This window comes from Annulohypoxylon truncatum, assembly GCF_022578515.1.
Source record: "Annulohypoxylon truncatum strain CBS 140777 unplaced genomic scaffold F4807scaffold_7, whole genome shotgun sequence".
Lineage (NCBI taxonomy): Eukaryota > Fungi > Ascomycota > Sordariomycetes > Xylariales > Hypoxylaceae > Annulohypoxylon > Annulohypoxylon truncatum.
The window spans coordinates 224,297-251,161 of record NW_025953793.1 but is presented as its reverse complement, the minus strand read 5'-3'; the positions used below and the strand labels follow the sequence as shown (position 1 = coordinate 251,161).

The following is a 26,865-nucleotide window of genomic DNA, read 5'->3' as shown; positions in this document are numbered from 1 at the left end:
GTACATACCCTACCTAATACCGCGGGTTTCCCAGGTTCGCCAAGCGGAACGAGCACGAGGCCACTGCAGCTCGCATGCATATATCCATACCTACGTATGTGCGACGCATTTCGTGAAGGCGGCATACCCCTCCCCCTCATAGTCTTATCTAATAGGACGAATCAAGCTTCGGGTTCAAGCTCTCAATTTGGCGTCTTTTCGAGATAACAGATCTGATAAACTGTGCTATGCAACTGACGACTACCTAGGTGAATACATGCGTAGTATATGTGTGTATACGGATGAACTGACGAGCGGATGAGCCGCTGATCTAGGCCTTATACTATCCACGGTAAGTTCATGGAAACATCATAATAAAACTTATTTGCTTACTTGGCTGCACTATAGACCATTCTAGATATCTCGAGGCTTCATGATGACATTCGATGGCGATTGCCAACCACTAAACTCGACAAAATGTTTCCCACAGAAGTAAGCTTATTCCAAACTTCCAAAAGCAAAGTTGTATCGTGCCTAGGATACAAGTCGCATATGATACAGTATTATTATCGTATGTAGACACGGAGAAGCAACCTTTCGAGCTACGATGTACAGTATCAAAGCAGGATATCAACTGTAATCTGGCCACTGAAGACCCCGACCAGATCCTTGCTCGGATCTCATAGTGTGGGCTAGGTATTACTTACTAAGTAAAGTATTACTTCCCCCTTTAAAATCAGACCAGTCTCTCGGCATCTTTTCGAATGAGCGGTCGGCCAAGGTTGCAACGCACAAAAACAGTGCATCATATTATGTTAGCTTATGCCAAATGTGCTAAAGAGTATCTCAAGTAGACGCAATTGATGACCTGGGATGACAGTGGACTATTACAGCTGACTGAGAAGATGATGAGAAGATGACCTACCTAGCAGATCTGAGGGAATGGATTTGGCCGAGATGATGATACCAATGTAGATGCTTTTATCGATAAATGGATCCTTCTTTGTTCGCATGCTCCTTCTTTTACCAGAAGGTGCTTGGCTTCCTAAGTAGTGTAGGTACGTTACCAGACCGACTTGCGGCACACGCACACGGACCACGCCAGCGGGTGTCTTGATATTATCTTAGTCGTCCTCGCCGTCTTGGTATTCGTTCATTCGCCAACGAACAATGGTTATACAATATGCAGAGACCGGATATGCTCAATACCTAGGAATGAATATGCACATCTTCGCTATTGTTAGCCTTGACCAAGACTTTATTTAATACCTACTTTTCCATCCAGTCGATTGGGTCTGTGTAATGTGAAGAGAACAGATCCAATCACAATTCCCAATAGCCAGGAAAACTTAAAGGGGTCTTTCACAAAGAAAGAGGGGTATGTCACTGAGAACCATGTACTATTGCCCAATGAGGAATAGATGGCTCCAACTTTACCTACCATAACGGCTACCCTATGAACTTTTTATGAGCGTTTATGAACATAAACCACATAATACGACATAAGGTATGAATACTATGGAGTACAAATCAATACAACCAGTACGACCGACGTGAGGGAAACGAGTACCAGCATCAGAACCCAGCAGCTAGCACCAAGCACCAAGCACTGGAGCACTTGGGTGACCCCGACTTCCCAGATCTCGCTCTTACCTGACCTATCTCGTACCTACCATCTACCATCTTTACCTTACCTCCGGGTTGTGATTATCGGCTTGGGAACCAAGAAAAAAAAAAAAACCACCCACCCCCCCTTTCGTCGATTAAGCAACATTGAGCAACTTCTACCACTGCTGCACCACCATCTGCACCGCCATCTGCACCACCGTCAAGCAGCTCTAAATCCCATAGGCTGTAACCCTCCTTCAACCTTTTCTACATTTTACCGTGCATGGCCCTATCAACCTATTAGACCCGTTCTCTTTCAGCCCTCAGCCCTTAACATTAATCCATTAGCACGTTAACATTGACACTTAAGCCCCGGGACAACCAGGAGACCTACCGACTAGCCTTTCTCGTCAACGAATTGAACTCCTTACCTCACTTTCCTTTACCCGCCCATCGACCAGATTCATTCAACCATTCACATCATCTCCTGTATCATTCTACGCCGGCAACGAGACCCTTAGCGCTTGTAGGCAAAATTCAAAGGGGAGGAGTGCCTTTTTTGATTGAGGGAGAAGGGGGAAAATTACCATTGAACTACTTAGACATTCTGCCTTTCCTTATTTCGTTCATTCGACTTCAATCCTGAGTACTGGAACACACCAAATCGGTTCGAACACGCGATACCGCCTATCCTTAATGATTTCGAAAACGAAAGCGACGACGGCGAAACCTATCAACGCACACCATCGCGTTTTCGCCTTCGTGCCCCCTTTGTTGTGAGACGATCTTTAGCCGGTTACCTTACCTGTCTACGCGAGTTTGACGGCTTGGCCTCGTTTTACTTCGTATACCCTTCCATATTAACTCGGGCATGGTTTAATTCTATTCTTCCGAAAAACCACTTTTAATCACGCTTGGCGCATCCGACGTCACGATGCTCATGACGCAGTCCCCAGTGTCCGCAATCGTAACAAACCAGAAAGATAACAAGTACAATTCGCGCAATAGATCTCGGTCTAACACTCTCGATAAGAATCCCGATTCTGCCATCGAGCTCAGGAACCCGGCATCGTTGGGCCAGTCCAGCGGTGACCGCGACTACAATCCTTACACATACACCATGAACGGCATACTAGGAACTGCGCCTCCCGGCACGTTGTACGTGCGAGCACTCTACGACTACGAGGCTGACGACCGGACAAGTCTAAGTTTCCATGAAGGCGACGTGATCCAAGTCATCACACAGTTGGAGAGTGGTTGGTGGGACGGTGTCATTAATGGGGTCCGAGGCTGGTTTCCAAGCAATTATTGTCAGATCATCACAAATCCCGAGGAGATCCCAGAGCATATGCAAAACCTGGAGGGGGACAATGGAGATGACGAGCTAGAGGATCAGGTAGTATATGAAGAGGAGTTCGACGATGGGAATGAATCAGATCCCGACGACCTTAACGGGCTACCTCTTGAAGGCACGAGGACTAGGAAATCTGGTGCCGATTTCTGGATACCTCAGGCCACGCCTGAGGGCAGACTATTTTACTACAACACTATGACTGGAGAGAGTAGTAATGAGCTCCCGCTTGAGTCACCGACTTCTAGCACCGAAAATGGACCCCGGGACCGGATGAACGTAAATATGCCGGAAAGGACAAGGATACCTCCGGAGGTAATGGCAAGAGGTTTGATGCAAGACGAAGACGAAGACTCGGAGGCAACGTCAGCTTCGGAACTCGAAGGCGAATTGCTCATGAAGAGCTCAATGGGTTCCTTGGTAAGTGCAACCATCCACGCGTATATATTGTCACCCACTCACAAGTGTCACGTAGCCCCCGAGACGTCGTGGTTACGGAAGCGATAGCGTCGGAGTCTCTCCATCACCATCCATGGATTCCATCAATGGCTCGCAGGGAGTACGCTCTCGAACTGACACTTTCATCAATACTAATATCGCAATAACCGCCGGTGGTCAAGTACCGACACTGGCATCTGCTACGTCGTTCACAGGCACTGGTTTTAATCTTCCGCAAGCAGCTACGATACCTCGCTCCTTTTTTGACGACGGCACTACGCAGCCTTTATCATGGAACCTTCTCGTGGCAAATATGAAGCGCGCTATCGACCGTTATCGAGACGCGATCACGAGCAACAACAGGTCCGAGTATGTTTCCCGCGCGGAGGATATATCTGATCATCTGCGATTGTTGCTGGCTGCTGGCTCGGGTACGACGGATAATCACTCTGGCCAGCCTTCTATCATCTCCACTAACAAGGCGCTTTATCCCCACTTCCGGGATATGATGTCTAAATTTTCTAAGCTCGTCATCTCATCGCATATAGCTGCCGCCGATTGGCCGAACGCCGAGTCCGTCCAAAAGTGTTTGCAAGAAGCCGATGGTGTGCTCGGAGGCGTTTTCAGCTTCGTTGAAGTCGCAAGGCAGCAAAGAGGCGAAGAAATTCCGCGGCTATTCCCCGGCTTCGTCATTGGCAGTACGACCGGTGGAAGCTGGCAAAACAATGGGCTTGGTCCTCGTGATCCTATCACTTCGAATTTCTTGGAGGAAGACGATGGGTATACTGAGCCGACGGCAGTGCTCGACGGAAAACTCCTCGAGAGACTTGACGAATACAAGAGGATGCTGGTTTCCAGTATCAGGGAGCTAGAAAAGAATCTCGGCATATCGGACAAGATTGTGTCTCCGTACAAACACGAGCTTGTTGGCAACAATGTGTGCATCGCCGGTGGAAAGGTTTTGGAGATGTTCAAGCCTTGGATCGCGATGATCGAGTCTATTGATCTTTCTTCGCTTGGAAATACCTTCCAGACGCCTCAGCTTGCTGACTATGGTACCAACAAGCAAAGTCTTTACGACAACATATCCGACCTTGTGTTAGGGTGCCAGGCTGTTGCTGGTCCTCTAGGTGATGAATGGTCCGAGGTCCGTGGTGAGTCGTTGGAAGGCAGACTCGAATATGTGAGACAGTGCGCCAGAGCACTGGAAACAAATTCTTCTCACATTGGCTTTTCACTCCAGCTTCTCTCTGAACAGGTACAAATCAACATGCAGCAGCGGCAGGAGTCTCGAATGCGGGAGGACAGCATGGGGAGAGATCCACCCAGAAGAGATACCATGCCTGCCTACGATACAATGCACGCGCGTTCCGGTTCTCGTAACCTGTTAGATGCTAGGCCGCCTCTAATGGGATCTATATCCTACACCGAAGGTGAAATTCCTGCCAAACCTAGAAAGACTAATAATCTTTCAAAGATTGCGCAAATCCTAGGAGAGGGGTCTGTCCCCCAAAGTGCCATTCAGCAAGTGGAGGAGACACCCGCATTCTTGCGACTTGACCTTGAAAACGACCTGTCTTGGGACCTGAAGTCGACACCACCAGCAGTCAAGGGTGGTACGTTATTAGCTTTGGTCGAGCAATTGACAAGGCACGACAAGTCGGATTTTAGCTTCAACAACACATTCCTTTTGACGTACCGATCATTCACGTCGGCGCGAGAACTATTCGAACTACTAGTCAAGCGCTTCAACATCCAGCCGCCAGAAGGACTAGGCCCTAATGATTACGACGTTTGGAGGGATCGAAAGCAAAAGCTAATCCGCTTCCGTGTTGTGAACATCATCAAAAGTTGGTTTGAGAATTATTGGATGGAGGAGCCGACCGATGAGACTAAACAACTGATCCGAGATGTCTACGCATTCGCTAGAGACACCGTCAAATCTACGGAAACTCCCGGCGCAAACAATCTCATGTCCGTCTTAGACCAGCGACTTAACGGCAAAGAAATTTCTTCCAAGCGCATGATCCAGACGTTTGCTAACAATGTACCGGCTCCAATCATGCCGAAGAATATGAAGAAGCTAAAGTTCCTTGATATCGACGTTACGGAGTTTGCTCGTCAACTAACAATCATTGAATCGAAGCTTTACGGCAAGATAAAGCCAACGGAATGTCTCAACAAGACATGGCAAAAGAAAGTCGGGGAGAATGATCCTGAACCGGCACCGAATGTAAAGGCACTTATCTTGCATTCCAACCAAATGACGAATTGGGTTGCCGAGATGATCCTCGCCCAGATGGATGTGAAGAAACGAGTGATAGTCATCAAGCATTTCGTTTCAGTTGCCGACGTAAGTATTGATAAATTGTACTTTGAGTCTTTTAGATTGCTAACAATACCAGAAATGCCGGAGTCTCAACAACTTCTCTACTCTGACATCGATCATCTCCGCTCTCGGCACCGCCCCTATTGCTCGTCTGAAGCGAACATGGGATCAAGTTCCGGCTAGGACTCAAGCCGTCTTAGAGACAATGCGACGTTTAATGGCAAGCACGAAAAACTTCGGAGAATACAGAGAAGCTCTACATGCTGCAAATCCGCCGTGTATTCCTTTCTTCGGTGTCTACCTTACCGATCTCACGTTCATTGAGGACGGTATTCCGTCGATCATCAAGAAAACCAACCTTATCAACTTTGCCAAACGTGCAAAGACAGCCGAGGTGATCCGTGACATTCAGGTCTACCAGAATTCACCATATTCCCTACAACCCGTGCCCGAATTGCAGGACTACATCCTAAGCAACATGCAAGCAGCCGGGGACGTACATGAGATGTACGATAAGAGCTTGATAGTAGAACCGCGTGAGCGCGAAGATGAGAAGATCGTAAGGTACGTCGCTGCCAGAAATAAATGATTTGCATCGGGGCTTACCTGTCTATCCTACAGAGTTCTCGCTGAGTCTGGTTTCTTATGAGCCAACCCCACTTGGCATCCATACCAAGCCGTACCACACACAGCTGTATGCTTGGCCATATATTGAACCAGGCCAAGCATGATATAGCAAATCGGCTTGCTTGGACTATGTGGGTTACGATATGGATGGGTAAGGGGCATCATTCATCGTATTGTAAACCGTATTCTCGATGCTTTTCGGGGCCAGCACTACTCGAAAGTCATGTTTACGGTACACTAGGGGTTGTCGGTATCCTTCGGCTTGGGCTTAGGCAGATTCCCCCGGCTTTTGGAAATCATGGCCAGCATTGGGAGTCAGGTACAGGGGGGTTGAGTAACCAGAGGAGTACTGTGCGGGGGGAGTTAACTAGTTGTGCGAAGACAATGCGGTGTAAGGTGCACCCTGTCCTAACCTCTCCCGAAAACCGGATATAGTGGATGCTGGAGTAGCATTCACCTATCCAGGAGTACGTTTAAATCTAACCACACGTCGATTGATGAATCAAACAGGCTAGGTGGCTACTGGGGAATCTCAAATCGTTGCTTGAACATGGATGATGGATGGCCATCACGAAAGCAACCGCAACGATATTATGACGAGGGATAAATGGAAAAAAAAAGTTCAGGGGAACGTCTTTGTCGAGGATTGTGGAGGAAACCCAAAAAGTTCAAGGGAAATATTTGAGGTGGCCCATGATTTTCGGGGCAATGTCACCTACACCACATAGACTTCGTTCACTATTCAGACAACTACACAGTTGGTTCCTTTGTGTGTTTTTTTCTATGTGGGACGATCGTCCTCCGGTATTCGAGAGAGCTTTAGGGCCTTCGCAAGAATGGCTTTGCATAATGCCTGATCTACATGTCAGTCTAGGCGAAATGTCCTTTTGTTGTGGGCTATATACATAGATCGGTCGGTCCTCGGTGACATCTCATCACCAGGGCATAATTTGCATCACGGATTCATCTAACTAGTTTACTTTTCATGCTGTGGTTGTGAATGTTCGATGTGAGCGAAGACGTAGTCAACCGCTTTCAGCCTATAGACCAAGGTCGTTTCGGACAAATCTACGCAGTAGGTGAGTCTTAAGCGAACCAATCGATCTCATTCCCAAGACATGTACTCTGTCGTTTCTGTTTCTTTTCTATTTTTCTTTTTCGGGGTGCGTACCATTACCGACGCGTACATAGTTAGGATTACCTCAGTCTTCAAGGTACATATTGGGATATTACACGACGTGCTTACTTATCCTCCCCTACCACGCAACCAGGTATCATTGGTGGCTTTTCTCCAGCCCTTTTTCATGCTTGGACTTAAACCCGAGCAAACGAAACCCCTGGGGATCGTGGGCACGCGTGGCAATCACCATCTCATCTTCTAGAGTTTTCCTCTTTAACTATAGGAATATTATTTGGTCTGCTATTGCATGCTGACTGTATTAGGTGTGTTCTGTTATAGGGTTTGCGGAGGTAGGGGAGGGGGGAAGATGCATACCGTACATAGATGGGCAGATACATAGGTCAGGTAGTCTTGGTACGGTGCTTTTCTTATTGCGATGAGCACTAGAGATGTACAACATAACGCGATTCGGCCCGCGGGCGCGGAAGGATTATGAGGTGCAGGCGCCACGCACCCGCATGGCGATCGGGGTTGGATGTGTTTTAGATGTACTATCATGTAGGCATGCATGTATGTATGTAAATAGGTATGTCAAGTATGGGATATGGAGAAGACCTCGTTTTCGTATATACTATGTATTTTGCATTATCAGATGCTATTCTGCGACGACGGAAAGGGTGTGATTAGAAAGTAGAAGAATCAGGAGCGTTGATCATCTCATTTATCTGATCGGAAGGATTTCTTGTCTCCCCTCATTCCAAATCTCCCCCTTCCTTCTTATAAGCATAAAGAAGCTCTCCTTGCCCTATACTCATCATATGCAGCGTACTTTCGAGATGTATACCAATCTTCCTCTAGACATTTCCCCGCGTAGTATATGCAGCTAAGTGTCATATATTATCCATCTCGGTCTCATCATATCCCTTACAGCGATCATTGACCCTGCCTGCACGGATCCCGTTGTTCGAGATCATCCTACATGTCTGGATATACCAAGGTAATTCCCGGAGCTTACTGGCGTCCCTCGTGGCATCTGCCTCTTTTAGGACGCTCTTCCCGTATGTGCGTTCGCGCCAGCTCCTTTTTCGCATGCGTCTCCAAATTCCCCCGCCATTCAGCTGTAAGACGCCACCACACCACGCCCACGTTCGAGAGATCCGTGGTCCGAGAGCTTGCCAAGGGGCCGTTGCTACATACATGACTCGCTTACATAGCTACCTCCAGCTACCTACCCGCTACTACTGTACCTACATACCTACATACCTACCTACATACTTACATACTAACATACCTACCTAGGTAAGCGATATCTTGTTTGAAGACGAGACTACCGCACGGGGTACATGACGACGGGTTCCAGCCATGCCAAACCCACATGAGCCTATTCGTGGATGCTACCATCGCACAACCAACCCACCCCCTGAGTCTGACCTGCATCAGTCACTATCCCACGAACTACATCTGCTCTTGTGCGCTCTCGTGTGTTGTGTATAGGAGACTCGTGTAACCTCAGGCGCATGCGAACACCGCATCCGCGAACCTCATTGGCTGCTATACGCGGTCTTGGTTCCTGTGTCAGTGTAGGTGTAAGTGAAAATCGTGCTATGTAGCTAATGATGTATGTAAGTTTGAGGAGAAGAGAGAGAGACATCCCATATAAACACTTACGGCCGCAAATTTTGTCTCGGTTCCTGCCACTGTGTAGGTTCATGATCTATCTGGGTGAGAGAGATACGTAGATATGTACGAGATATTTTGGAGGATTGGAGGATCTGTTGTGACGCTGAAATCTGTCACACATTGTTAGATTATGCTCTGTGTCTTTCGAAGTCCTTGTTCTGAGGCGCAGACTGTGTGTGTACTTGGAGGTACGTCGCCAGAACATGACATATATGAGCACACCCTCTAGTAAGTAGGATGGATCTATTTAAGAAAAATAAAAAATACGCATAGTTGGGTTAGTTGGGAAGAGGTAAAGTAAGCGCATTATCTATACGGCTGGCTAGGCCAATAATAGCCACAAGAACAGCTCCAAGGATAACACAGCACTTAATATAGGTACATATAACACCAGAATGACCTAGAATACTAACTCCAGAGGCCATTCAACCTATTGAGGATCCATATACTCGGGCGAAACTGTACTCGGCCGATTTCGATCCCGGCCGGCGTCAGTTCCCCTGACAGGCATGCCACATGGCTCTTCTGCTAGCCTTATCTGTGCGTATCCTCTTGCCATATCAGGGACAATGATCGAAATACGTAGGTACCTAACTGGGCATATATGTTCGATATCCCCTACTATCAAGAGCAGGCATCATTACTAATCCAGGACATCTACCGCCGACTATAGTAGGCCAATGCCATCTCTATCTTACTACCATCTCATGAATTTTGTTTATATCCCACTATTTATTACAAAAATTTAGAAGAGACTATCAGCAATCGTAACACTCATGCTCCAATGAAACCTTTGCCATGATCGCTAGAGATTTTAATGGTAAGACAAACCCCTAATCGGCGTTGACCGTGGATTGTACTTGGATAGGTACCTAAGCCTAAAAACAGCTCACGAGGGGTAGACCTTACACTATGAGAGTACTAGGATAGGGGTAGAGGGTGTGGTTTATGACACATTATTTGATCCGTTCATAACGCGGCATTTCATTAAGTTGGGGAAAAGAGCATGAGCCATGATGCAGGGTACCACGAGGAGGTTGCCAGACCACTTAGGACGAATTACGTCTTGCTGGCAAAGCGGCATCTTATTCGAGAACTTTGGCTTATCGGAGAACATATACGTTTGGACATACGAACTTCAACAAGTTTTAACTTACATATTAAGAAATACTAAAACAAAACTATAAGGGGTAAAGCGAGCTATACTTATATCCTCTACAAACTTCAGGGGTTACCTTACAACAATAGCTGTAACTTAAGCCACCAGAGCTCTCCACCATTCGCAGTTTCTAAGTTATATAGGTGAGATATTACATCACGATGTCTAGTGTTAGCTCCGGAAATTGATTGATATCATTGAGGATGGGGATGGATTTGTACAAGCTACTTTGTCAAAGCGATTCGTCGGCTAACATATTTTGGAAAATCCGACTCAAAATAGCGACGGAACATTTCGTAGGCCGGTTGATTCTTGGCCAGCCTACTTTATAACAAATCTTCACAATGCTTAGCCACAAGCATGGTGATCAGTTATCCACTATGTTCTCGCAATAAAACGATTAAGAGTAAGCCAGAAGCAGAAGGTCTTATAGCGAGACTAAAAACCAGTAGGTAACAGTACACTAAGCTCATAAATCAAAAGCCAGCGGATGTTTCCAGTTCAACACCAACCCGGGTTTCTTTCATCGTGGATTCGTTCGTTCGTTCGCATTAAGCAAATGAGGTAGGGGAGCTTCTTCATAGCCTCGTAGCCTCATAACTCCCAAAGGGGAGAGGAGAAGAGGGGGCGTGGATGATCATAACGCATAGCAAACAGGTAAAAACGGAGAAAACCAAATCGACATTTTAATCTAAATCAGTGCCGGTGCAGCTTGTTCTTGATCTTCTGGCCAATGCTCGTCTTCTCTTTCTTCTCGCCGTGTCCTGCCTCATCGCCATCGTCTCCATTGGCGCTGTGTATGCCCTTCTCCTCCATGATACCTATCCTCGTTAGTATCCTTCTGCTTAGGTACATTGATCAACGGAACGTGAATTGGACTTACGATCAGCCTCCCTTCCAGCGCCAGGCTTCGTCGCATCGAAGTCTCCTCCATCCGCCTTCAGCCCGCTGCTCTTAACATACTGCTCACCAGTCCCCTCGCCCTTACTCTTCGCATTCGGGCCACTTTCCTCCTCCTCTTCCTCCTCCACAACCTCCTTCCCACCCACATCCCCAGCTCCACCCTTCGTCTTCCCCACGCTGCTCTCCTCCGAGACCCCGGCGTCGCCGCCGTGCTGGCGAGCCACCTCCTCCAACGGCTTCGGGCCCGGCCCGTCCAGCTTCTGGGCCTCGTTGGGACCATCGTCCGCGTCGTTCACGTCCGTCGGCGCGGCCTTCGGGTGCGTCTGCGGGTTCGCCGGGTCGCGCGTGTCGGCCTGGCTCTTGGACGTGTCCTTCGGCGCGCTCCGGGCCTTCAGGTCCGCGGACGGGTTGGCCGGGGCGTCGGCCGACTCGGCCGCGGTGCCGGTTTCCTTGGAGAAGTGCGCGGCGGAGGAGGGGGAGGAGGAGGAGGGGTCGGTTGTGCCGTTACTGGTAGTGCTCTGGTGGTGGTGGCCGTTCGTCTCTAGTTTTGCGGCTTTGGCTTGGGGGTCTTCTGTTTTGGGGGAGGATTGTGTGTTAGCGCTTTGCAGCTGGGTGGATGGATGAATTGATAGATAGATCTACTAAGAGGGGGAGATTTACCGATGTTGCCGGCGTCGTACGGCTCGCCCTTGGAGGGGTCGCCGGTCTGGCCCGAGATGGGCTCCTCGCCGCTTTGCTTGCTCTCGCCCCATACGGCTTTGGCGGCGGCTGAGGCCATGTTGTTTACGGTCTCCATGATGGGATGGGTTTAAGTTGGTATGATGTAGTAGGAATTTTCTGATGGGCTTAGGTAGCTTTAGGTGATACTATGTTTGGCAAATGATGAGGAAGAAGTTGATTGAAGTCTTAAGGTCGTATTAGGATGTATAAATCCGGGGAAACAAGACACAGTTAAAACTAAGTAAAGGACGGGTCTAAGATAGCATATTATATGGAGATCCGTCGAAGTTACACATACAGCACGGCAAGGCAGAGTGACGGAGTGACAGACTTGGGCTTTCCCGCTCTGACGTCTTTTATGATGGCATACGGTAATTTCCCTGCAAGGGAAAGGAGACCGCTTACGAAGCTGGGAAGGCACGGTCGTTGGATTTTCGAACAAAGAGGAGTTCCTTCTAAGGCCTGTATTCTCTCTTCCTGCAATATACATGTGGCTTGACGACATCGATTGAAGGTGGGATTGGAGCTTCGGATTGGTCGCCACTGCTGATATACCTAAAACTTTGTATTGATCTCGATCTGAGAAAGACGGTTCCTACACCAATAGGGTAGTTTAATCGCTTTATTTAGAAGGAGGCGACACTTTCGTGAGTATAAGTGGTCGAGAAGAACGTGTGCATCTGAGCAAAACAAGCTTAGGTGGGGTTTTAGGAGCTATGGGCGATGACGTTTGTGGAGAAATAAGGTGTTGACGTCACTGTGTTTCCAGCTCCGAAGCTACGTACATACCTTCGGGTACCTACTATACAAGAGCTTCGCTAGCTTTGGTGCTAGTACCTCGTAATTGGAAACCACGATAGATACTACTACTAACCGGCCGAGAATACAAGTTGCCAAACATACGCAAGTGCGGCTATAGGAATCACCGTTGATTGGATACTATGAAGCTATTCCCACTGCCTCTGACGTTTGTCTATACCTAGGCATCCTTTATTATCTGGAATATCTCGGCCGTCATCTTAATTATCCCGAGGGAATCCGGTCTTATCACGAATGAGTAGAATCCTCATAAACCTAAGAGCAAAGCATAGTTATCCCATCAATCCACTTCCCTTCTTTCACAACGACTTCTCATCTTAAACAATATCATATCCTAATGCCTTCACCCTCCAAAAGGTACATCACATAACTATCAAGTCTATCGTCGAAAGGATTTCAACGTCGTCTTTCAATCGGTAGAAGCTTCCAACATTGAAAGATATCTACTATGGAAAGATTCACGGTGAAAACCAACTAGAAACTAATAGATGGCGGAATCAATCGATTGGGAGTTGAATTTAGACCTGATGCGATACCTAACCGTCTAGCCTAAAACTGGCTAGATTTAGATCTTAAGTTATACTCTTTCTCCAGCTAACCCGAACCAGATAGCAGCATCTTTATCATATATCTATCCAATTGTATTCTCTTGATATGATATGAAATCTGTATAAAGTAAGCATGGTGGTAATTCACGTGGCTGAGGCTAACCACCACCCCCACAGCTCCCAACAAAACGTGGAAGGAATCAGGGACCTTGCGTTATGCATGTGTATAAAGGATTGGCTCACGGCTTCCTATTGGCTCTGGCCTGGTGACATTGCTCAAGTGCCTTGTGACTTCAGCACAATTATACTCTTCGTCAATCGTCAGCTCTATCTTATCTTCATAACTTACCCATATATGAATCTAGCTGCCTAACACTTATCAATGGCTACATGCACTTACTTTATTTCTACTTCTACATCAGAAGTAGATACTCAAACTATGTATTTCGGTAGGCGTCCTTAATGAGGCCCAGCTTCACCATGCGCCTGGGTGCTGCATTTACCTTCACTATCTTCTCTGGGCTTGTCTCTAGCCGCACGTTTCAATGGCATCGTCTGGCTGCTCCTGAGTCTCAACATGTCATCGGGAACAGGCCCACAAGGGATTATGGGCCACCTCAACAGCCACTATCGTTAGCTTCGCTTGGAGGTTTGGGACTGCTGAAGGGTTTTGTTGCCTTTGGCGACTCTTACAGCGCGGGAATCGGCACTGGTGTAGATGGCAAGGAGGACGATTGTCGACATGGATTGGGCTCCCATGCTGAGCTCATCGCTTCTGACTTGCTTGCCAGCCATGGCGGACGGAATTCTTCGGCTTTCCAGTTCTTGTCGTGTACAGGTGCTTCAACCCAGGACATCATATCCGGCAGTGGCGATAGCCAGGTCGACACTTTCAATATCTCGCTGCCAGTAGATTTGGCACTCTTGTCCATCGGCGGCAATGACCTCGGTTTCTTTGATGTTATCAATGCGTGCGTTTTCCGCTTCTATAACTTCTACTCGGGCACGTGCGAAGCCGCTCTCGCGAACGCAAAGACACAGATCGAGAGCGATGAATTCGATCGACGCCTAGATATTATTATCATGGAGATACTCGACAAGGTCCGCTGGGAAAAGAACCCGAATTTCTTCATCACCATTACCGGCTACGCTCGGTTCTTTAATGAGCTCACTGACGAGTGTGATGATATGAGCTTTGGTATTTGGTGGAATGGACCGAAGCTAAAGAAGGACCTGAGGTTAAACATGAACGCTATGGTCCTCACCGTCAACGCTAAAGTTCGTAAGACGGTCGATCTTATCAATTCTCGGTTTACCAAAGATAAGCTGCTATTTATTGATTATGATGAAGAATTCGAGGGCCATCGGTTCTGTGAGGCGGGTGTGAAGGAGCCGGACTACGATCGCAAAGATACATGGTTCTTCCTCATCGGTGGCCCAGATAATGCCAGGAACGGCACACAGTCGAAAGATGCTTCCGACCTGGCGACTTTGCCCCCAAACTCGGCTTTGGTAGATCCGGCATCGTGTCTCGGACCAGCCCAGAGATCTGGGGACTGGGGTAAGCTAGCGTTGTGCTACATGGCGATAGCGAGACAGGAGCCGAATCTGCAATTTGCTCGGGGAGATTTCATCGCAGAGAATTCTATGTGGTACGTTCCTACGTACTATGGGAAGGTCTTCCATCCTAGGTCTCTTGGTCATGAAGTTATTAGGAATAAGATCTATGAAGCATGGCGTGCGCGGGAGTAATTGCGGTCTACCTTGTTACGCATAAATTTGCAATATGAATTGTCGCGGGGGTTATCATTTTTATGACGCATATATCTGGTATAGTTTGTCTTCTAGGGGGAATATCCACTTTAGCGATGCATCTTAGAGGCTTCAATAGGAGGAGTTACATGATTATAGGCGGTATGCTAGTGAAGAAAGGGTATCTAGATCGTGTTTATTATAGGTCTATTAAGATCTAGCTGACTACAAAGACAATTATGCATTAACCACGAGGGTTTAAATGATTCTAGATCATTAGTTATATTCGGATGATTGGGTCGGTCTATCCAAGGGATGATTGAGCCCCTATTATGGAAAAACATTGCTACCTGGTAGACTTCCAGGACTGCCGTACTAAACTCGACTGGAGGCTACTAAGCTGAGACTTGAGCAGGTGTAGCTTATTCTACGCTTGGGAAACGAAATTGCTAGATTTGCTTTGCACCTCTAACGAATCCCCTGAAGTACTCATTACCACAGCATGTTACGCAAAATTTCTACGAAGCTTTTGACAACTGTCAAGGACTCCCACTCTAAAGTCGGCAATGCCGAATTAGAAAGGGTGTTAGCCTTGAGCTGAAAAATCCCGTCGCGCTGGGAAGGCGTAGACACTATTGACCGTTCAACACGGCCGGGGCCGGTCCTGGCCTCGAATCCTTGGACTTGTTGGCTTGGATCGGCGGGGGTGCTTCTTACACTTCGGCCGACGAAGGCTCCACTTCTTGAGGTTGCCCCTGAGTTCGTGACCGCGTTCGTGACTCATGAATCCCTATCCTCCCGCATCGCCGATGCTCACACCGGACGTGGTCGGCCCCCACGGAAGATTCACCTCGCTTGCCAAATAAGCCGTTGGTCTTTTTGTGCTTCCTAAGGAGGCGTAGATGGTGACAATGAAAAACACGGTCTACTTCTGTGGCCATCTCACTGTAGTCGGGCGTCCCGAAGTTCTGCTGAAGGAGTGCTGAGGACTCCGCCGCCTAGGGCCGACCTGTGGCTTGACCGCCACTTTCGCCAGATATAGATCAAATGGGAATACTAGGTAGACAGGCATAAATTAGCAAAGCAAAAGTCATCTTGATGATGACCACTTGGGCCATCTAGCGACTGGGGATTTGCTTATATATGGCCTAATATAAGTGTTCACCGATAGGCTTGTGCAAATCCCCCAAGTTATCATGGCCATTACCATCCCGGCGCGAGTAGCCTATCTCATAGCGCGTTCCGCTATGATGGGCTAACCCAGGTATCTCGGACGTTAAACCAGCAAGTGTTGGGTCTCGACTGGGCTAGGTGGATGGCGGCCACGGGCCTGGTATTCCGTGTTTCATAATTTCTCGCATCTCGAGAGGCGTCGAGAAACATGTTATATTCATCCACGTCATAGGCGCTGGTTCTTAGCTTCTGCTTAGTGTGCCACGAATCTCGCCTTTGTAGGTTTGTATGGACATAAGCCGAGAGTCTTTCCTCTGTTCGTGCTTAGTTGCTTTTCCCACCTTGATATGAAGATGATGAAAGGATTTGGCACTGGTTAGCCTTGCCTAGTTTGGAATTAATGAGGTGCGTATAGAGCAAGGATACGCGGTCGAAAGATCATACAACGGGACACGCGTTATCGACGATATATCTCTTTACTAAGATGGCGTGCTTATGTAGTATTGTTGGAGAAACGTAGTATTTGAGCCAGTCTGATACGATTTTTTCACCCTGCTCACGGTCAATCTCCTGGTAAGCCATGATGAGCCTTACGTCCCGTGCAGCAGGCCGGGATGATGATTGACTACGGATTCGGCCCCATATCGGGAGGGAGTAGGACTTGCTGTGATAGGAAAAATTCTTCTTCAGTGGCTTGATCGTATCCCGGTTGGCGACGTGCCGCCCGGTTTAAGTGATGTTAATGCCGGACAAGCCAGTTTAATTAAAAGTGAGCCTTGATGAGTTGTACAACAATCCAAGGGCTTGGTACTGTACTCCTTACGGGCACACTTCCAACACTAATTGAAAAAAATTTGCCGGGCGGTGATGATTCGTAAGGGTTTCTTCCCTTTCCCGCCAGAAATGGATCGGACAGAAAGCTACCCATAGATAGCCATGGTCTTTGAGACCGCCTCAAATAGAATACGATAAGTTTAATTACAAAGTTCCGTCAGATCAAGACAGAGCGTCCTAGCTCAGATAAGTTTAGGTGATCGTCGAATCGGGAATGGAGTTCAATGGAGCTGATGGACCCAACTGGGAGGACGTGATGTCATCCACAATTCTTTTCTTGGTTTCTATCACATTTACCACGCAGTAGTCCGTGCAAGTCAAGATGGCTCCGGCAGATGCAGAATTTCTGGAGTTCGCTGCAAGCTTAAATGATTCCACGTTCGAACGATGCCAGGAACTCCAGGAACCTCGCAGGAGAGCCTTAGGGAGAATCTTGTGATAGGGTTGAATTTATTACCCCTTTTCGTATAAGGTGGGCTCAAACCGGATGATAGACAGAAATGCAGGTGTTTAATATGTAGACATTAATGCATGATTAGATAAAGAGCTTACAAAAGGCGGACTGATGTAGCCTCCCTTAGTCTCTTAAGAAATGTAGGTATGCAGAGATATTGGCATTTAATTGAATTGAATTGATTGAATACCACATGCAGTTGTGAGATTCAAGATTCAATGTTTCCCAAGAAGTTCCACTGTAAGAGTACCTAGGTACTTTGGGGTATCGGAACCGGAATTACAGGATGTACTATGTGCTCCGTACCTTTAAGTGAGAAACTCAATCTAACCGTGTGCGGATGGAAGTACCACCGAGCTTTTGTGGCTTGCCAAGCTGAGGTGAAGTCAATTTATGCAAATTGATTGGCCTGACGCGCTGCTTTAGCATAACAAAAGTAAAACGCGGCGACGCGCTCTTGCCTTCCAATCAGACGACTGCTCTCAATTCCCGTACACTTCCGTACTCTGCAGCAGCGACGCACGACCCTCCTAACCAATGAATCCCACTCCGTCTTGTCAATTTTAAACACTCGTACCATCTCTTTCTGCACTTTCTGCACGTTGTGCACGGAGCCCAAAAACTTTGAAGAATTGGGAATCAATCCGGTGTAACAGGCCTTATCTCGTTTTGCATTCTTGGATGCATTTTAATCCACTCAACATTTCTTCTTCTTCGTCCATCAGCACTATTGGGACCATTATCATAGTTAGCTTCAGCAGCACTCGAGGATTCTCGTCAAACAGCTTCTAACGAACGGGACCTTGGACATTACAAGCATTAATAGCATTCGCAATCCATTCTGCATAGCCCATATTAAGCCGATATCGTAATTGGATGCAGCTGGCAAGGTTCTGGCCTGGTGGGAAGACCGCAGAGACCGCAGAGACCGCATATCTATCCCATTTAACCAACCAAAGCGGCCAGATACCATTCGGATGACCCGTAAAACTAGGATTTCGCTACGACATTCCTTGCAAACAGCTTCAGTCTAGCAGGTCTAACAGCAGCAACTCTTCTTTTTTGATCTGCCCTCTTTAAAACAATCCTTGCTGAGGAACTTGATCACGGTCTAGTCGTGTCAGCCCGCGACGCCATCATCCAATCCTCGTCCGTGTTTCCACTGACATCCATACATCCATTACATCCATTACACTCGAGGCGGGTCTACCTAAGTGGATCTCTTGCTGAGTTGGCTTTCTTGATTCTACCAATCCTGGTCGTCCATTAACCCCATTCGGTCTTTTCTCTCTAACCCGAGCCCTGGCTCAATCTATTCTGCGTGCCGGTCCTGCAGCCTTCGCGCAGTTCTTGATACACGCTCTTTGACTCCTCCCTCTTTGGTCACTTTAGTCTCTCTGGTCCGACTGACTAAACGACCTTATTGCTCAACCGTTCGACCATACACGCTCTCTTACGCCTACCATAGGCAAAATACCTACCTACCTAGGCATATTGGAACCACCGGCAGGCCAAGGTTGAGACGCATTCGCTATCTCGATCCCCCACGAAATCCGCCCTTCGTTCTCCCCTTTCCCCCCTCTTCTTCTCGTCGCTCCCTTCCATCCATCCTTTTTCTCCACTACTACTACATACTACATACGCATACTCGTACACATACTATTCAATATCCTCAATTAATGACGGTATTGACTCGACTGAATTGTATATCGTTATTTGAACTTTACGACAATAGTTCACTTTTGAGACCTTCTATGCTTTAGGCACGTCAAGTGCCTGATTCCTGGCGCGCCACAAGTCACCCTTGCTTCGTGGCTCCACAGCTAATTAAATTCACCCAAAGTGAGTCCCGACTGAGTACTAGATCGTTCCATTTACCTTGTCTTCCCATCGCTACACGCTGTACAAGGAGTATGATGAACGGAGAACCTAATCTTCTAATATACACTTCAGTCACACCGTCCATTGTACCTTAGTCTCAACTAATACCGAGAGCAAACAGCATAGCTTTACCGAGCGTCGAGAAAACTGTATTCTGGCCGACATGGCCAAACCAACGCGTTTTGCGGCAAACAACGAGCCGCTACACATATTCCAGGATGACATCTTCAACACCCAGCAAGCACCGTCTATCAGCCGAGCACCGATGCCCTCTGTCGGCAAGCAAGCTTCTCCCCGCCGCGCGCTGCAGGCTTCGAATACGAATGTAATGTTTAATCCTCCGAATGGTCACTCGAAGCAGCATTCACCCTTCAAGGCGACAGGGCGCGCCGGCGCCTCACCGTTAGCACCGCTTGGATCGTCACATGGCGGTAAGCTGAATGCTGTGTCGATCTTGCCACCGACATCGCACGGCCAGTCAACGGATTCTATGCAGAAGAAGCAACCTATGATGTCTAGATTTAAGACGGTCGTCCAGAAGCCGACGGTGGATTCGAGCGCAAGTTTTGGAAAAGAGAACGTCCAGCCGACTCTATATCCCGCGCCACCCCCCTTTAACCTGAACTTGGAGAACTATTACCAGAACGCACCCAGCCGAAAGCGCACGTTACTCGAAGCGGCACCGATCCAGGACTCCAGACCGCCGAAGAAAGTCAAGCTGGACGAATCTGCTTTGCCAGCTCATGACTCGTTCCCCCCTATCGTGGACAATGGAGCGAAGCCTTTATACAGCTACGCTCAGCTGATCGGAATGGCTATCTTACGTGCCCCTCAAAGACGACTTACCCTTTCGCAGATATACAAGTGGATTTCTGACAACTTCTCATTCTACGGCGCACAGGATGCGGGCTGGCAGAATAGTATCAGACACAACTTGTCTCTTAACAAGGCCTTTATTAAACAGGAGCGGCCAAAGGACGACCCGGGCAAAGGAAATTATTGGGCAATTGAACCTGGGATGGAACACCAATTCATGAGAGAGAAGCCGAGCAAGAAGTCAAATGCGAACATGGGAAACACCCCTTTCATGTCTAGCCGCGCGGAACCCCAACGCCTTGAGCCTACTAATTACCCCGATTGTCTGGCGTTGCCATCTCTGCCTCCTGTACTCCCCGTCCAGGCGCACTCGATTGCCCACGATCAGATGACATCCCAAGCGCCGAATCAGTCCGAGCCTCAGGTGTCGTCTGATGCCACTATTCCGCTCTCCGATAACGTCGGCCCGGAAGATCAACCAGAGAGGGCACAAGAACAAGATTTACCTGTGGAGTGTAGCCGATACTCTCCTCTTCCCGCCGCAATGCATTCTTCTCCCCCGGTTCCGCGCCGTTTGGAGGCTCGTAGTAACACACCGCCTCCTATCACGAGAGACCCGCCTTCTTCGGGTCCGCACAAGCGTAGCCATAAGCGCAAGTATGCTTCGATGGATGCTTCTATGGATGACAGCGGGTATATCTCGTCTCTAGACTCTTCGGTAATGCGCCCTAAGGGTAACCGATTACTTAGTTCGGGAACCGATCGTCCTCGAATCAAGCGAGGTCGAGCTGAGGAGGAGATTGCACGACTGCGTGCCTCCTCCTATGACAGCCCTACTAAAGGACGTCCATACGACTTCGCCCCGCCTTCTTCCTCTCCGTTGAGACAGGCTAGCGGTCAGATGCTGCCGCCCTTGACCCCAGCTGTCAAGGTAAAGCCGCCTCAAAAGCCTCCTGCTTCCGTCTCACCGAACACGAACCTACGTATCCACAGAGACAAAGTCCGATCCATGCTCAATTCGCCTCTTCGTCGTGTTAGTAACATACAGAGTGCTGATGATCTAATTCCGTGGAGCCCGGCATTCCAGATGGATGATTCGCTATTCAATTTCAATGAACCCATCACGGAATCCACCGACTTCGATATATTCCAGGATATGTCTCTAGATCCGTTCTTCGCGGCTGCGGACAATGGTTCTCCCCTCAAGCGTTCAGCCAGAAAAATGCGCTTGGATCGCTCTGCTTCTGCTAATGCCCTCGGTGAGATCACGAACTCGACTTCTAAGAGATCAATCACCTCGGCGCCTTTGCTGAAGGCTCCTGCTTCATCGCTAGCTCTACCGTACGAAACTCCCAGCAAGGTGTTCGAAGGCATGTCTTCTCCTAGCAAGTATTTGCAGTCACCCACGAAGAATGCTTCCCCTATCAAGAACGACTGGAACTTAGAAGAATTCTGCACTTCCCAATTCTTCGAAGATGACCTCGATGACGGCGCGGGTATAGATATTCTTCAGGGGTTTGAGCGAATTAGTGGTAGTCAACCCCCTAACGGAACCTCCGCGTCTATCAGAGCCTCCAAGCCGGGCCTAGGCCGCAGCTTTACAACTTCATTCTAAGTTCCCTGCGTCACCCACCCGCTGGTTACTATGGGAAACATGCCCATTTTCATGATGATTACGAATAATGACTCGACTACACCACCTACCTCTTCTAAGCAGCCGTTTTCGACTCACTTTGGTTGAAGACACTGCCGACACCTTTTACGAATATAGACCTTACTGCCTACCTTCTCGCCCCACGGCTTTCTTGCCTACTGCTTACAATCTTAATGACGACACGTGTCAAGTACATACCATTACTACTACTACGCCTACATGATGAGATCTGGATTTTCTCAACTTTTTTTCTTGTTGGGGTTTCATGCCGCGTGGATACAAGCTGAACCGACCTATTTTTTCCTCCTGGCCGTATTTGAGAGTCCGATCGTTCAGGTTATGAGGAGGCATACGAGAAGGCGTTAAAATGACATGTACTTGAAAAGGGGAGCTGGTAAGGGGAAACTCGGGGAAATACGAATGAGGATTACACACCTCGAGAGGAGTTTTGAGAGTTGAGAGGCACCATTCCTTTTGGTCCAGGACGGACATATCGCGTTTGGAGTGTGGATTTTTCTTTGCTTTTTACGGATGGATGGGCACAACCTCAAGTCATGTAGGACGGACAACAAATGGAGTTGGGACTGGTGGTTCTCGTGCTGCTTGCTTCACCATACGTACAGTTACTACTAGTGCTGAATACTACTGCCAAAACTATGGCCCTGTTTTTTTCCCAACTGCGAATCCTATTACCTCGTGATATAATGATCATTCTGCCGTGTGTTGTAAGACCATGTCCATTTCACGGAACAAACTTATTAAATTCTTAATGTATGCCATATCTATGATGGGGTATCATTGAATTATCTGGGCGTAGTCAAACCAGCCTACCACCATGACAAAAATCCGTGAAGAAACCAAGTCTATATCACAAGGGGGGGTTTCCCTAGGCGCCAGTCCCATTCCTCTCAAAAATAATCCGGAAACGATCGATTTAACGCCAGCCCCAATGATTATTTTATTCCGCTTTGCCAATACAATACTAATGCATTACCACACTTCCTCACCCTGGCTCGGCCACCCTTCGGCTAAACCCCAATGCCCTCTTGTTTCCTCTACTACTACTATTATTACTCGACGGTACGGAAGGAGGAGAGCGACTTGAGCTTAGGCTTCAGGTTCCACTAGTAGATACCCATGCGAGTGGCCCAGCCGGCGTCTTTCTGGTTGACGTTGATCTGGTAGGGGAAGGGGTTGGCCTCGCTCGTGGTGATGGGCGGGATGTGGTCTTTGTGGGAGTTGACGCAGGTCACGATCTTCATGGCGGTCGTCAGGAGGGTTTGTTCCATGGCCTTGCGGACCTTGGCTCGTTCTGCGGGTGGTTGTTCATGTTAGAACGGGTGCTGTTTTCACGTCTTACATTCATCTCGCGTCCCGCGCATCATCTATAATATAAGACGGAGTTTATATGGGGTTTGAGAAGGGGGGTTATATAGGAGGTATATAAGACAGAGAAACAAACCACTATCTGTGCGCGGCTCGGCCACGGTGACCTTGACGGTCCACGACTCCCAGCAGATCTCCTCGTCGCCGCCGCCGTACGCGCGCATGTACCAGGTCTTCCTCCGTTTCTTCTCGAAGAACTGGACCGAGATGTGGCCGCGGCCGCCGCTGCCTCTGGTCTGTTGTTGTTGTTGCTGCTGCTGGACCGGGTGAGACAGTGAGCGAGTGTGCGTGTGGACGTGCGTCGTGCGTTCGGCGTCGAGCTCGCGCGCCAGCTCGGCCGCCCGCTTCTCGATCATCGTGTCGAGCTCGGCATCTTCGACGTACGGCAGCGTGATGTCAAGGACCTCGCGCGAGCGCGGCGTCAGCGACGGGAAGAACCGGTGGAAGAAGATCGTGTGCAGGATGCCTGGAAAAACGACAAAGAGACGCGCGGGTTAGCTCGGACTTTTAGGGTTATGTATGATATGTATAGATATAGATATAACTTGGAAGACTTGGAAGTATAAATGGGGATATGTAAGGGGTTTAGGAGGGCGTTTATAAATGGGTAAAAGGGGGCTCGCGGGTGGATATAGGGGATCCATCTTCCCACCGTCGTGGTCGACGATGGGTGGACGGAGTCGAGAACGACGATGACGGACGCGGGGCATGTGATTGGATGGTTCTGTTTGGCCTGCTGCGGAACACGGGGCTTCTTTCTCTCTCTCTCTAAATATATATACCTCGCACTACATCTCGTACCGACGCTGGATCGGCGAAGGCCTCGAGGATGAATTCTTGTGGTGTTTGTTGGTCCATGGCGTAGTACGGAGCCGGGTTTGTTCTGGGTTGCTTGTGAAAGTTTGGCGGCGGATAGAGATGACCTTCCCGAGGTCTAGGGGCCACGATTGTTTGTATCATCAGCAGCTCTTCTTGTAATGGAGGGGTTCTTAGTCGGCAAAGGAGAAAGGCTGAGTTCTGTCCTGCTGAGGGGAAAATTGGATTTGCTGGATTTGGCCTGGAACGTGGGGTGATTGGAATGGGCACGGGGGATCTGTCGCGCTAAGTTCCGCTAAGTTCTTCTAAATTCCTAGGTACAGATACTTCCCAACATCCCTAATCGAATGCGTCATACCAGCCACAACTACCCTAAGACTTCAACTAGGTACGTAAGTACCTACTAGATAATGTGGCTTACAAGGCTCTACGATACTGTTCATGGATGTAGCAGGTAAAACTTGCGCACTAAAGCTTTAGCTCGGCAGGGGATTAGGCGCCTATCTTATCAATTCATTTAGTTAGGTGCCTACTGTACTACCATGGTAAGGGACGACTCGCGCGCTTGGACCGAGGCACACGTCAGTTTATTGAACTTTAAATGCAATTTTGGCGGTTGCAGGTGTCTTCTTAGCTTCTAGGGGTGAGCCTTCCAATGCTGAATCATAAATCGTTACCCGAAATATCCATCCGAACCCTTTCAGAAGATCGAATCTTCTTCAAGAATTTGTTTAATTCTTGAAGCTTCCTCCGGTCTCAGCCATGATATCAGCTTCACGGCGATGGCTACGCCGTAACAGAACACCAATTGCCATCGGTGTCGGCGTCATCGGCGCCGGTTATTTGGCAACTCAATATGTCCTCAGCAAGATCAACGACGCGCGCGAGCGCATGAGCAGCGATCGCATTGCGAAGGAGAAGTAAGACTATATGCGTGTCTGAATACCAATTCGATCGAATCTAACGATTTCGTAGCCTTCGCCGGCGGTTCGAACAAAACCAGGAGGACTGCACCTTCACGGTTCTGGCACTGCTACCGACCGCGACCTCCAACATTCTCGAGACTATGAATACCGAGAAGATCACGTTGGAAATCCAACAGATGAAGAGCAAGAGCCTACGGAATAGCGGGGAGTCGTCGGCCACACCGCCTAGCATTGCTGATACGACAATGACTGAGGAAGAAGGGAAGAGTATCGTGAGTCTAGAGAGTGGCGTACATGCGAGCCAACTGTCATTGCCTCCTATGTCTTCTGTAGGGGATGGGTCTCAGGATGGTAGTCAAGTTATCCAAAGGCCTAACCGAAAAACGAAAAGACAATTGTGGGATGATTTAACAATAAGCTGTGAGTTTAATCCATGAGGGCTATGAGAAAGCAATGGGTTTCCAAGCTAATTGACCATTCTCCAGCCATAACACGCGCTTTTACTCTTATCTATACTCTAGCCCTCCTCACTATGCTCACGCGAATTCAACTCAATCTCCTCGGACGACGGAGCTACTTATCAAGCGTGGTGTCGTTGGCAACTGGGACAGCCCAATCAACAATAAGCTTGGAGAATAACGACGATGATAACCCGGAACACGCCTATGGGAGTGACTTTGAGACGAATAGGAAGTACCTAACCTTCAGCTGGTGGCTATTACATCGCGGCTGGGTCGAGATCATGGAAAACGTCGAGGGTGCTGTCCGCGAGGTCTTTGGACATCTGAGCCCTCGTGACCTCCTGAGCTTCAATACCTTCTCGCTTCTCACGATCGAGGTTCGTAAAAAGATGGAAGGCAGGTCAGAGGAGGAAAATAAAGGGGCACGGCCAGGTGCCAAGTGGCTACCATTCCTACTGCCACCTACCAAGATGGAGGACTTTGTTCTCAAGGAATCAGGAGTCCTGGGGGATAGCGCGTCGTCGACTACGCAGCCGGGCGCTTCCTCATCTGCCCCACCTGAGACATCTCTCCGTCGCCTCCTCGACGAGACATCAGACCTTATCGAGTCACCTGCCTTCACTCACGTTCTAACGCTCCTCCTCGACGCCGGTTTCTCTACGCTCCTATACAAGAAACTTCTCCCAGGAGCTTTTGACACGCCAGGGGGGGCCTTCACCAGTCCTCCCGCGGCGGATATGGGGACGTTGGCAGGCCAACAGGCTGCGCAAGCGGCGGCCTCGTCCAAGATCGTCCTACTACCCAAGATCCTATCAGTGTTAACGCGACAGGCACACGTCATCGGCAACGGCATGCCCAACGAGTACTTGCAGGATATGGAGCAGGTGCGCGACCTCGAGGCCTTCGCGGCCGTCGTCTACTCGAGCAACTGGGAGAACGAGATACACCAGGACGATGGTGCCTTTGCTGAAGCGGTTGCCAAGCGAACCGCTGCAGATGAGAAGGAGGTAGCCAGTAGTAGTCGAAGTAAATTATTGGGGTTGGGACCTGAGGGCGCTGTAGGAAGATTCTCGCAGACCTCGACAGTGGGCGAGGAGAGCATGGTTCTAGTCGATCCTTCGCAGTCACAATCGCAGTCGCAGTTGCAGAGCTCGTTCGAGAGCGCCTGGGGTAAGGCTACGGATGGGAGTTAGAATGGTGCGGAGAGGGTTGGTTACGTTGGTTTAGCATGGACAATTATACATCACGTCTAATATATCGAAAATGGTCTTAACTCGGCGAGCGGCGCACTTCATAATACAGTCTACGTTAAAAGGAGGGGCAAGAAATCACAAAATTCAAGACCACATCATCTTGGCGTCGGTATCGTAGCTGCTAGCTCCCAATTACCTCATAAAGCATATATGTAACAGTAGTATCGCGGATCTCGAA

The 26,865-nt window shown here is 48.7% G+C and overlaps 6 protein-coding genes across 6 annotated transcripts; 4 read left to right on the top strand and 2 right to left on the bottom strand.

Annotated features, from left to right (window-relative positions):
• Positions 1-2,707: 2,707 nt before the first annotated feature.
• Positions 2,708-6,354, top strand: F4807DRAFT_450423 (ras GEF; the record flags this gene model as incomplete). Its single annotated transcript, XM_048000129.1, has 4 exons — positions 2,708-3,358; positions 3,414-5,729; positions 5,782-6,269; positions 6,327-6,354. 4 exons carry the CDS (start codon positions 2,708-2,710, stop codon positions 6,352-6,354), a joined length of 3,483 nt encoding a protein of 1,160 aa, XP_047856741.1.
• Positions 6,355-10,653: 4,299 nt separating this feature from the next.
• Positions 10,654-12,087, bottom strand: F4807DRAFT_363258 (uncharacterized protein). The gene is made up of 3 exons (XM_047995593.1): positions 11,855-12,087; positions 11,175-11,765; positions 10,654-11,112 (listed from the first exon to the last, which is right to left on the bottom strand). Exons 1-3 carry the CDS (start codon positions 11,988-11,990, stop codon positions 10,988-10,990), a joined length of 852 nt encoding a protein of 283 aa, XP_047856740.1. The 5' UTR covers positions 11,991-12,087; the 3' UTR covers positions 10,654-10,987.
• Positions 12,088-13,473: 1,386 nt separating this feature from the next.
• Positions 13,474-15,288, top strand: F4807DRAFT_415190 (SGNH hydrolase). The gene has a single exon (XM_047997020.1). The coding sequence runs from the start codon at positions 13,744-13,746 to the stop codon at positions 15,031-15,033; it is 1,290 nt and encodes a 429-aa protein (XP_047856739.1). The 5' UTR covers positions 13,474-13,743; the 3' UTR covers positions 15,034-15,288.
• Positions 15,289-18,845: 3,557 nt separating this feature from the next.
• Positions 18,846-21,918, top strand: F4807DRAFT_363235 (forkhead box protein L2). The gene has a single exon (XM_047995592.1). The coding sequence runs from the start codon at positions 19,539-19,541 to the stop codon at positions 21,804-21,806; it is 2,268 nt and encodes a 755-aa protein (XP_047856738.1). The 5' UTR covers positions 18,846-19,538; the 3' UTR covers positions 21,807-21,918.
• Positions 21,919-22,585: 667 nt separating this feature from the next.
• On the bottom strand, positions 22,586-24,343 carry F4807DRAFT_415181 (DUF1649-domain-containing protein). Its single transcript, XM_047997019.1, has 3 exons — positions 24,014-24,343; positions 23,308-23,697; positions 22,586-23,157 (listed from the first exon to the last, which is right to left on the bottom strand). The coding sequence occupies exons 1-3, from the start codon at positions 24,189-24,191 to the stop codon at positions 22,970-22,972; spliced, it is 756 nt and encodes a 251-aa protein (XP_047856737.1). The 5' UTR covers positions 24,192-24,343; the 3' UTR covers positions 22,586-22,969.
• A 77-nt stretch (positions 24,344-24,420) lies between these two features.
• On the top strand, positions 24,421-26,845 carry F4807DRAFT_415177 (Peroxin-3). Its single transcript, XM_047997018.1, has 3 exons — positions 24,421-24,967; positions 25,023-25,393; positions 25,459-26,845. The coding sequence occupies exons 1-3, from the start codon at positions 24,810-24,812 to the stop codon at positions 26,625-26,627; spliced, it is 1,698 nt and encodes a 565-aa protein (XP_047856736.1). The 5' UTR covers positions 24,421-24,809; the 3' UTR covers positions 26,628-26,845.
• The last annotated feature ends 20 nt before the right edge of the window (positions 26,846-26,865 follow it).